The sequence below is a fragment of the Diadema setosum genome, chromosome 16 (assembly GCF_964275005.1).
Source record: "Diadema setosum chromosome 16, eeDiaSeto1, whole genome shotgun sequence".
Taxonomy (NCBI): Eukaryota; Metazoa; Echinodermata; class Echinoidea; order Diadematoida; family Diadematidae; genus Diadema; species Diadema setosum.
This window is the reverse complement of record NC_092700.1, coordinates 9,853,225-9,865,344: the sequence shown is the minus strand read 5'-3', so window position 1 is coordinate 9,865,344 and position 12,120 is coordinate 9,853,225. Positions and strand designations below refer to the sequence as shown.

Below are 12,120 nucleotides of genomic sequence, written 5' to 3'. Positions count from 1 at the left end.
CACATCAATTTAACCTCCAGCTCCACACATGTACTATATGTATAGGCCAGACTGCTGTTAGTTTTCACTCCAGTTACACTGGAAGTGGCGTATACCCGACCATGAGAATTACAGTATTTACCATTTACATGTATTTCTAAGAATGCCAAAGAAACAGACATACATTGTACCTGTAGCAGAGTATAAGATTACTGACACTTTCATATCTATACGCATCTGGGGACTGTTGAGCACACATCTACTACAGCATTCATGTACAAATGAAAGTCCTTCAGATGATAGATATTTGGCCATATCCAACAAGGCAGTTTGCAGAGCTCTCCCTTCATCCATTTTACATTATTAAACACCCAGATGGATCCTTGGCATTTGATTGTTTGATATTAATAATTTGTCCCATTTGACTACAATGCCATCTTCATGCCACTGTGGTTCCAGTTACTGTGTAATCTTGGATCCACACGATTTGCTCCATTGCACATATGCTGGGAACCCGGCACACTACTTACACAATACGTAAAATGCTTGCGTTTGCAGTGTGCAAGCGTACAAGCATATTGACGGACAGCGCGCTAGCATCTAGCGCTCAACACTCCCTCAATCTCAGATCTAGCACGTTCTCTCCCGTTTCTAAATTCATAAAACATCAAATGACAAGGATCTATTTTTAGGTGTTAAATAAAACAAATAATGAATATTTTCATTCGTGCAATGGACAGAATACTTCATTCCGTCAAAGATGAAATTATTGATCACTTCATCTTTCACCCCATGAAATATCCTGTCCATTGCACTCATAAATATTCATTACTTGTATATCATCAACAAAGCAACTAAAACTGAAACGAGGATGTCATGACAGGGTGTGACTATCCTATACCAATAGGATTAATTTTGTATTTCACACTTGAGAGAGTTAAAGCACTTTCTTCTCCCTCAAAGAATAATAGTGATATTCCCAAATACATTTTCATTCTTTTTTTTTTTTGATAACTCAGAGAAGTGGCTATCATAATATCTTTTTTGAAGGCACCTTTTCATTTTGAACTTGTAAACCAAGTGACTATAACAAGCCCAATATATGTTCGCTTGAACCACGCACTTGTATTCATACATAAGGACATAACATCACAAGACACAAATTTACGTCTATACGCAGAGGTCCTATAATAGAAGATGTAATGTGTACAATTCAATTATTAAGCTCCCTTCGTATACGAGAGGGGCGCCAGTCCTGTGCATCATTTCTGCCAGCAGAATAATTTTACACGCCAATTTAAACGCTTCTTTGACATGGCTACTGTCAACACGAAAAATACTTCGACTTTTTGCTGTAGTAAATGTGCACAACATCTCAATAACAGTTGATCACACTGATGTTTGGTTACAGTACTTGCACACACAATATCAAACAGAAGTCTGTTAACAAGGACGGGGACATAACTTGGTTATTTCACCCCAAAGTGACTATTCAGAATCTTCTGAAAAATCAAAGAATACAGGATTGTCTCGACACGCTGTTTCATAATGCATATAAAGCATACATGACTGAGTATCTTTGCTTTGTTTACATTTCATTTCACTCTTTCTGCAAAATTACAAGGACAGAAATATTTGAATACAATTTTTGTAATAGGTACTGTACAGTTGACACATTTCATTCAATAATGTCATTTGCCTGATCACTATTGTGTTTTCTTGAAACACATTTAAGGTTTTAAGACGGCGACTGCACTCTGGCATATACTGTGTAACTTTACATTGTAGAAAACATATCCACACTTATAGTACTAAGAGGGACAGTGATTCCTTAGAACCGACTGTCGCGCAAGTTAGTTGTGACACTTCTCAAGCCCTCTGACTTGGTAAAGTCGATTGTGGAGTAATTTACCTGCTCCAGTTGCTTTTCCTCGTTCGGGGAGCGCCGGAATGGCGACCTCGACCGCTTTTCTCTCAACGTTGGCGTCGAGCTCCCGCTGATGTCCGCGACAGGCTGTCCGATGTCGACATCGATGTAGTTGAGTTCTTTCTCCCCGACCAGGGATGACTGGCTGGAGCGACGGGAGGAGTGATGTGATGAGGGGGGCCCACCGAGATTGATGGCGTCGTTCCCCCGACCCAGGCCCGTCAGCGAGTTGGCGCTCCCGCGCGAGGGAATGTTGATGCGGTTGCCGAGCGACAGGTCTTCCAGCGACTTCTGGAGGAGCTGCTCGGCGACGGGCCGCCGGAGCCAGGACGGGGAGGGCGGACTGTTTGGGGTGTGGCGGGGACTCGTCTTCATGCCTTCCTTCCTACCACCGACGTCCACATTGATGTAATCGTGACTGTCTGGTAACGGGTGCGGCTTGTCATCTAGGATCAGCGGCGGCACCTGTCGTAAACTCAGATCCATCTCAACTTTGGTGGAGCTCTTTGACCCCCGGCCTCCAAAGTTCATATTCACATACTCCCCATTCAATGCGTTTTCCACGGAACCATTCTCCATGACTGTTAGCCCCTCCTTCATCGTGTTAACATTTTCTGGAATCGATGTCCTGTGTCTCGATTCGGGCGCATTCACCGTGACCTGGACATTGCTGTCCACTTCATCCTGTGACTCCGTGTACGCCACGTTGATGTAGCGGGGCTCCTGGGCTGGAAGGCTGTACCGCTGGCTCGGACTCTTAACCGTGTTGTTGTTATCGCTGGAGTCCTGCGAGCCCCTCTTCCCTCGCGGCTGGAACTCGATGTTGCTGTACGTGTCCACTACGGGCTCGCTGTGCGACCGCTGATGGAGCGACGAGCTCACGGTCAAGTGGTTGGACATGTCCTCCCCGGCCGAATTCCTCTTGTTGTTACTGACGCTGCCCCTAGGTAGTGTCCGCTGGGCGGGGAAGCTCCCCCCACTCCCGAGGGGTGACACAGCAGGAGGAGCGGGGGCCCATGCCAGGCTGGAGTTGTTTCGGGATGACGAAGATGAGGAGCGGTTGGTGGAGGGGTTCATCAGCATGTAGGTGGATGGTTCGTTGTTAGTGCTCCCTGCCTGAGGGGCAATGGTGATTGGAGTTGCCCGTTTGGAACCTAGGAAATCAGGAAATCATGTACAGACCTTCATTAAAGCACTGCTGGTAGAACATCTTGCATGTACAATGTAATCAATTGTCTCTTTAGCTGTGATTTGTAAAACTATGTGGGAGCAATTCTTTCTTTTTTGCTTGAGTGTTGCCTGCACTAATAGACAGAAATAAAAAATCAGCATATTGCTGCAGACACTGTAATAAAAGCGAAAAACACAAATGACTGTATACAACATATATTTCACAAGGATTTTATTTTCACAAATTTGCAAGTCAGGTGCCAGTTGTGAATTTAAAAACACGCAAAATTATGACATGAAATGCGATGTGCATGAATACATTTCTCTGTCCATTACCAGACTCCACGATCACAAAGTCAACCACTGGTGAAATTCTCCAGATGTCATGATGCACGAAAAATTAGACTACCTATTGAAAATATATGACTATATATTAAATAAAGACCAATTCAACCAAACACCTGTGGCCCGTTGCATAAAACTTACCGTTCAATTTCAATGGTAACTACCGTCAAAATTAGGCGTCACAGCCAATCAGCATCAAGGATTATAAGCTTTACCGCTAATTTGAAGACTTACCGCTAGAAAGGAGCGGTAAGTCCAGCGGTAAGGGTTTTATGCAACAGGGCACTGGCATTTTTTAGGTAATGGTAAACATTAAGGATGAATGAAACAGAAAGCAAGATGGCCAAGAATTCTTCACCTGGACTTGGTCCCATCATCATGTAACCCTCGTCCTCATTGGCCGCTGGGGGTTTGAGGGCTCCAGAAGCCAGTCTGTGATTGGACGACGGGGTGACCAAGGTGGCCGGGGAGCTGGAGACCAAGGAGGCGGAGCCTGGCCGGGATCGGTTGCTAGGCGTCATGGCCATGTAGGAATCCGGCTCATCAGCCACAACTGTCACAAACAGAAAACCAAACACAAGAACATAATGCCAAGAAAATAAATAAAATGTCAATGCCTGATCAACCAATTAAAGTAAACACACTAAAAATCTACATTTCATAAGGGAAGAAATCATTGTCCCATATAGGCTAATGGCAGGATTAAGTGGAAAAGTAACAGTTTTTTATGTACATTGTAGGTTGGTCATGCACGCATACAAACTATAAAAACAAGAAAAGAAAACAGCTACAAAGCTAACATTAAACATTCTGAATCTGCATGCATCAGAACATGGTTGAACAGTAATGGTCCCATATACTCACATCCATGTGGTTGAATTGGTTTACCTTGAACAATACCACTGTTCACAGCATTTGACATGAAAGGCTTACAGCAAATTTGTTGTTTGTTCGTTTTGCATTTGACAGTTCCTAGCAATCCAGAATGTATGTACATGTATGAGATGAGATGAAACTGACAAGTCCCAGCCAGGGCTTAAAAAACCTTTTTGTGCTGCCCGTCCAAGGGAATTCTTCTGATACCTACAATGTTTGTTTAACTCTTTATGTGCCATGTTCGCAGGTCCAACTCAGTCGACGGTGTGCTAACTTCGCATATTCTGTTCAAACCCACAAAACCGCCCAAACCTATCAATAAATCGCCAAATGCCGCAGTACAATGAAAGCTTTTCTCGCGCTTCCTTTCGTCTCACATATAACTATTATCTTATGTGGTAATCGTCTATCAAGTGGCGTTTCCTGATAGATTTGCGTGTAAATTCTAAATTTCTGTCACTGTTTTGTGTGCAAAAGTCACGGCATTTCTTCTACAACTTTGCTCACTACATGTCCAGCTTAGCAGAAATATTACAGAAGTTACATAGATTTGAAAAACAGAATGTTTTCTCAAAGCATGACTACGTTCACTGTCTCAGAATAAAGTGGCACACAGGGGGTTCTACCATGGCACATAAAGAGTTAATACAAATCCAGCTAGATGTACAGTACACATACGTATGTACATACATGTATAAAGAATGCAAAGATGAATGTCTCAGTAAACCATCTCAATCAAAATTATTGAAGATATAAAGAATATGGCACACAGCTTTTGGTGCTTCTGCCCGACAGAACTTGTCCACACCAAGAAGTCTCAGATAGAGACACACAAAGAAACAAAGAAAAACAGACAGAGACAGGAAAAGACAGATGTACAGACATTAAAGATATGTAAAAACAGACAGATGGTGACAAAAAGAGGACAGATCATGGACTTGATATTAAAGGCATCGGGAAAAACTCGCGACTTTTAAAAATGACTGGAGACTACACATCGAATACCCTGATATGCAACTTTCATAAAAGCAACGACAGATAAATGTGGACATCTCATTAGCATATCATCCATTTCCACGTCGGACTTTCTCTGGTATCAAAACCAAAATGATCGGTACCTAATGGGTTCTATCCCCCCAAAGGCAAATGGAACGCGCCCCACGGGTATTCGCGGAGCATGAGAGAAAAGTCAAGTGAAAGTTTCTCTTCTCATTTCCTGACTGATGCGAGTCGAAAAAACAACGCTGACAGCATGCCATGCGACGCCGGAGGCGATCTCCCACCCGAATCTGACGGATATTGATGGGATTTCCAAAGACGGCCGACTACTGATGTGAATATGAGGAGGGTAGATGATGATTTAGAATGGAAAAGACTCAGAATAAAGTGATGTGAAGAATGACACATGGACATGGGTGGGACTTTAGGTGAGGTGTATGCATTTCTGAAAGGTGTCTTAAAGGGATGGTATAGTTCTGGTTGAGATGGGGATTCACGTTTTAACTTATTTGTGAGATAATCAGGAACCACTTATAAAATCATTAAATATACATGTAAAAGAGCATACAATTCTAAGAGGAATCGAAAGTTCGTTTGATGAAAATCAGTTTTGAAATGGCTGAGATATGTATCCCAAAAGAGAGTAAAACAAAGTGGTCCTAATAAAAGGTGGGACCCATCTTTTATTAGGACTTTGGTTTTGGATATATCTCAGCCAATTCAAAACTGATTTTCCTCAAATAAACTTTTAATTCCTCTTAGAATCATATACTTTTTAATATTGGATATAAGTGGTTTCTAATTATCTCGCAAAATGTTAAAACCTGAATCTCCATTTCAACCAGAACTATACCATCCCTGTATCAAACATCAAAGGCTTCTACCAAGAAATGCACTGTGATCACGTGCAATTATGTGCGCAAAATGGCCTACAGCAGATGCACTGTTTGATATTAAAAACAAAGCATAAAAAGAAAAAAAAATTCTCCAACTGAGGAAAGATTCCACTTCACCACTTTACATGTACAGCTGTACAGTCTGTATATACCGTACACTGTACATGTAGAACTTGGATAGGGTTACAGCTCTTGACCATTGCAAATTTTTCAACTACAACTAATTTCCATGGACCAGATGCCAGCCACTTTGATTTCCAGTGCATATCATGCCCACAATCGTCATCACGATTCTTGCACACTCGAATGTTTGTTTATGACTACATCCATCATAGATGCATGCTCAAGACATCACCGGCATGGCAGAACAATGCAGGATTTTCATTAATCTGAATAATCAACTGAATGAACGTGTGATTTTTTTTTTTTTTTTTCTTTAGAAAGTCTCTATGAAGTTGATTCATACGAGATGTTTAGGATCTGTAACATAATCTCATCTTTCAAAACAGTGCCTTTCTTGCCTGCTTGATTAGTTTGTACATTTGATATGAAAACTACAGACTATCATACATCTAAAATGTCGCTTGGTTTGGGTTAGGACATGCAATTGATTCAAACAGTTAGAATGGAACCATCCCACGCTGACACCAAAATTATTACGGGTGTGTGCTGAGTTTATAGGTTGTCACTACACAGGGGTACATCTAGCCTTAGTTCTCTGTAGAAAGAATTCCTATCATCTACCTGAACCATGACCATAAAAGGGTAGCTGTCCATACGATTGAATATACACAGTGATCAACGATTTATCAATGAATGGTGTTCACAGAAAAACGGTGAACTCATGCAATGAGGAAATGGGGGATTGAATCTGGACTTTGTAGTGTTACTTCAGGCAAGAATGGGTTCGCAGGTAGTGTGGTATACGATGAAAAAAGAAAAAAAAAATCGGGTTTGTCAGTGACATGCACAGAAGATGCACAAAAGAAGAACAATGAATACATGAACAAACAAATAAACATATTGACCGATTCGGGTTCGTTGAGGGCAGCAGACATTTTATGGCACTAGGCGCTGCCATGAGCTCAAATTGCGGTGTCTCAGCCGACCCCCCCTGCTCTCCCCCACCCCCCGGGCAACATGTTTATCGCGCACTTGTAACAAAGGTTCGCGCACTAAGCAAGCATTCGCGCACTCAGTACGAGACGCCCATTGGCTAAAGCAACCATGCATCAGTTTTTCATTCTGCGCGCGTGGTAAAAAATGTAGGGAGAGGGGTGGGGAGTGGGAAGGGGGGTTGGCTGAGACACCGCGTAATGGCGCTGCCCATGCCAAAAATACACATAGCGCGTCACAGAATCGGTCAATAGATACTAAATAATTACCTATATTGACATTTAAATATGTGCAGGAAATGTTGAAATGAAGACTGAGGAACCCTGGATCCATTTATGTTTTAAAGTTAATGTCAAAACTCATATTGCTAGTATAATCTTTTTTTTTTTTCTTGGGGGGGGGGTTGTTTTTAATAACATGTGTATGGTAAGAGTGACAATCAGCCAAAATTATTTCTACACTTAAGGAAAATGAGGACAACAATTGCAAATTAGGCAATTATTAACCCAATCTGTGATACTACATTAAATGGCAATGAATGGGATACCAGGGAACATTAGCCCTAACTCATTGTGCAATATAGCCAATGGTCAGTGAACACATGTTATAGTCTTTAACAAAGACTAGATGAAAGTATGTATTTCTGTTCTAGGAATTCTTTTAATAGGTACAACATGCCTTTTGATGCCGAGATGTACAGTGTAACTGTACGCTGAAAGAAGGCAAAAAGGGATTTTATGGCATAAAGAGTCAATAAAGGTACACATGATTGTGTATATGTATAATGAATAGAGAAAAGAGTCTGGGATGAAGTACAAAACACAAATGATCACATACAGAAAGGGAAAAGATGAGATAAAGGAAAACAAAGAAAAAGCAAGCAATATATATATATATATATAAAAGCAAAACAAACAAAGAATTGACTAACGGGGAGATAAACTCCGGGGTGAGCTTTCACTGCTAGACACACATGGGAGGGGTGCGGCATGCGGGGTGTGGTTCTGGTAGAGGGGGAACTCCCTTGGAATAGCCACGCCCTGCTGGAAGAAGGGGGTGCTTCCCGCCATCGTGGGGCTTACGATTGGAGAGATAGCCGGCGACGATGCCCGCCGCCAGGACAGGGCGGCAGCAGTGGAGTGGGTGGGGCGTCGGAGGGTGGTTGGGGAGAGGCGGTGAGGGGTGTACTGGTGGGAAGGGGGGTGTAGGGTGTGGCCATAAGCCCTGGGAACAGGTAAAGCTAAACGATGGATACAAAAAATAAAAATAATTACATGCCGGGCAAAATACAGAAAGTGACATCAAATGAAACAGACACTGACATTGCTAAACATTCAAATAGTATTAGCTGTAAAACAAATATGAATCTGCAAAAATTCATACTGCTAAGAATAGTGATCGAGGAAGATAATTTATGGATGTCTTTGTTCTGAATATGGAGAAAAATATCTATTTGGTATCCGACACTTTTGTTCACATCTGTAACATGCACTATCACTTTTTTGTTCAGTTTTTTTTTTTCCAAAAGCACATAATGAGCATTTGGTGTAAACAAAGTGATTTGTCAACAAACAAACAAATGAATATGTTTGTTGATGCATTCAATACGTGCGGTCTGTATTGGAAATCATATACATACATGTACATTCAAACATGCTGCACCAACAAGCATCACACATTACTCCAAAGTTTTAATATAGATTGGAAAACTAAAAACAAAACCACAACAAATGACCATCGCATGTTCAAGATATCAAGAGATAAAGCAGGTATAATTTCATATCTGACAAAACCATGCACTACCGTGAAATACGCAGGAACACAGGGAACATTTCGCACATTAACACAACACATTCAAGCCTGTTTACATGAACACCTAAAAGGGAAATCAAAAATACACATCTTAAAGCATGGGTGACTACTACAACTTGTAGGTTTTGTTAGGTTGGCACATTTTGCTTGCTTGCATATCATCAGTAATGAACACTGACAAGATGGACATGGGTGTAATATGTAAATGCAAACAGTTATTCCATGTTATACAGTTGTACTATTAAAAGTCAGGGATGATATTGAAGTTTGTTGAAAAAATCAGAAATCAACATTTTCCGAGTGTGATTTTGATGCATAGAAAAAGCAAAATGTGTAAAGACTGAAATCAGATTTAAATCTACAGATATTATGCCTGCTGATAAAGTATTGGGTTTAAAAAGAATAAATTTTATGATTTTACGACTTGCTTATTTCAGCTTCCCTCCTTTTTTCACTGGTTGATATTTTGGTTGGTCCAAAAAGAAAAAGAAAAACGATGTTACAATTGTATACGGTGGCAATATCTAACCTGGGAGGTCTGGTTCTACCTGGAAAAATTTACCATGAATATTAAATGAATACTGAAATACAAGGTAAAATAGTACAATAACGGAACAAACTACATCGACATTTATGGTGGTATTAGATCCTTAGCACACAAGTATCATTTTTATCTATATTTCCTTCTTTCTTTCTTTCTTCTTTTTTATTTATTTATTTGTTTATTTATTTATTATTATTATCATTTTTTTTTTTTTTTTTTTTGGGGGGGGGGGGGGGTCAGGAATTTACATTTACCAGGAGTTCAAAATGCATGTCTTGATAATATCTTTATGAAAACATCGTGTAATTGACATGACATCTTCACAAACAGTGACAGCCTCATAGGGGTATAACATCTTTACCCCTTTCTATGCCCTGGACTTTGGATGTTACGTAGAATGCCATATGGCTTTTTGTGCCCGTTGGCACTCAGTGCACACAAAGGATTAAAAAAATGGCACGGTAATCTTTACAGTATTGAACACAGCACACCCTCAATGACGATGCAGCATGCAGTTTTGACAGCAGTAATGTAAAACCAGAAAAAGTTTCGGGAGCATAAAGATTTTATAAGCCAATACTGTATACGCTGAATATTTCGCAAGGTTTTTATTTCTGCGAATTTCGCGAGTCAGGTGCTATTCGCGAAATAAAAAAGAGAAGCGAAAATATTGACTCTGATCAAACTATAAATGTGAAGTACGCATATACATTTCTCCATTCAATACAGGACTCCACGATCGTGAATTTAACCACTCGCGAAATTGTCAGGAAGTTCCGATTCATGAAAATTTAGCCTTGCTTTTTATATGGCGTATACAGTATTTGCCAAAAGTGAAATGCATGCAAAAGTTTTTTGTCTACACAATGCATTGAATGCCAGTCACCAAGGTTCCATGCTGGAAAAAAAAAAGGCAATCGATTGGCTCCAATTCATGAAGTTTCATGCAGCGAATACTTCTGGTATTACAGTATGTGCAAACTCAGCGGCCAATCATGCACACTTCAGACTCGCTTAAAAGGCATGCACCTCTTTTTTTTTTTTGGAGCTTCAATTTATCATTGGCCAGAATTCACCAAGGTGGTACAAATGAAACCATGGTTTAAACCATGGACAAAAACTATGGAGCGCCAAGTGTCGCATGGAATATTTCGTTACGAAATCAGTCATTTCGTCAATGAAATGACAACATTTTGTAACTAAATGAACATTTTGTCCACGAAATGATACATTTTTTCGACAAAATGACCAATATTGTAACGAAATATTCCGTGCGACACTTGTCACGACATGGCTTTTGTCCATGGTTTAAACCATGGTTTCATTTGTACCACCTTCGTGAATTTGGGCCTATGTGAATAGAGAGAGAGAGAAAGAGAGAGGGATGGGACCACGCTGATCCTGACCTTTGGAGGACGCAGAGGGCGACATACTCATGTATTCTTCGTTGGCCTCGTGGTGGGACTCCTCCCGGATGGAGATGTGGGAGGGTGAGTCGGGGGTGCGGCTACGTCCCGATGTGCCAAACCTATGGGGGGAGATTGAAGCATCGTGGGTAACAAATGCTGAAGGAGGTGTTCTGTCACTTGACTTTTATCACAAAAACAACCAACCAAACACGCAATATTTCCTTACTGAAACAAAGAAACATGAAAATGAACAAAAACAAGTTCTTACAATCTTAATCGTGGGCAGGGAACGTAACCTCAGGAAGCATGCAATAAAGTTTAGTCAAGAAAATCCATTGACCACAGAATCAATTTCCCTGAATCCTTTCCATTATAAAGTTATAAAGGAAAAAGTTGTCTTGCTAGTCCTACATACCAGTGTTTATGTCAGTTCTTTCATTAAAGCAATAATGGGCATCAGCGAGTTCAGTATCAAAGTTAGAGTCATTGGAATATTCAAAGTCCCTAACTTCCACAGTTTGTGAGGTGTCATGCATAGAGTAGAAATGATGGAAACATGGAATGATCGCTTTTCTTGAAATCATCTTGTGACCCACATGACTGCTTTATTGAGATGTGTTGGGCTACCCATGACTACACCTGAAATTTTCTTTCATTTACGTTTGCATAATTGAAGGGCCTACGGTGGAATACCTGGAGTAGTAGTGGTCCTCTGGTAAGTGAGCATCAGGGGTGTACCTCTCATCCACGTAGCCTTGAGGACTTTCACTGCAAGACAACAACAACAACAAGCTATCAAACATGATGACAAGTATACCAAACTCCTTGACTTTCACTACAGTCCAACCTCAACCTAAACACAGCTAGGTTACACAGTACCAACATCTTCACTCACAAGGATTTCTTACCCCTTCATCTTAATAACAGTAACAGGCGGAGTTCTTTTAAAATAATCAGATATACTACATTGTTCTTTCATCTCATATTCAAATTAACTTGCCAAACAACCAACTCTGTTTTCAAAATGAATCCTTTATCATTCCTACA

At 40.7% G+C, this 12,120-nt stretch overlaps 1 protein-coding gene across 1 annotated transcript in view; it reads right to left on the bottom strand.

Moving 5' to 3' along the window:
- Positions 1–1,239: 1,239 nt before the first annotated feature.
- Positions 1,240–12,120, bottom strand: part of LOC140240279 (uncharacterized) — a 67,197-nt gene continuing 56,316 nt past the window's right edge. Inside the window, exons 10-14 of the mRNA XM_072320062.1 lie at positions 11,767–11,841; positions 11,071–11,192; positions 8,240–8,548; positions 3,780–3,974; positions 1,240–3,060 (exon numbers count right to left, since the gene is read on the bottom strand). Of these exons, the coding sequence (XP_072176163.1) occupies positions 1,811–3,060; positions 3,780–3,974; positions 8,240–8,548; positions 11,071–11,192; positions 11,767–11,841 (1,951 nt within the window). The 3' untranslated portion in view covers positions 1,240–1,810. The remainder of the gene's footprint in view (positions 3,061–3,779; positions 3,975–8,239; positions 8,549–11,070; positions 11,193–11,766; positions 11,842–12,120) is intronic.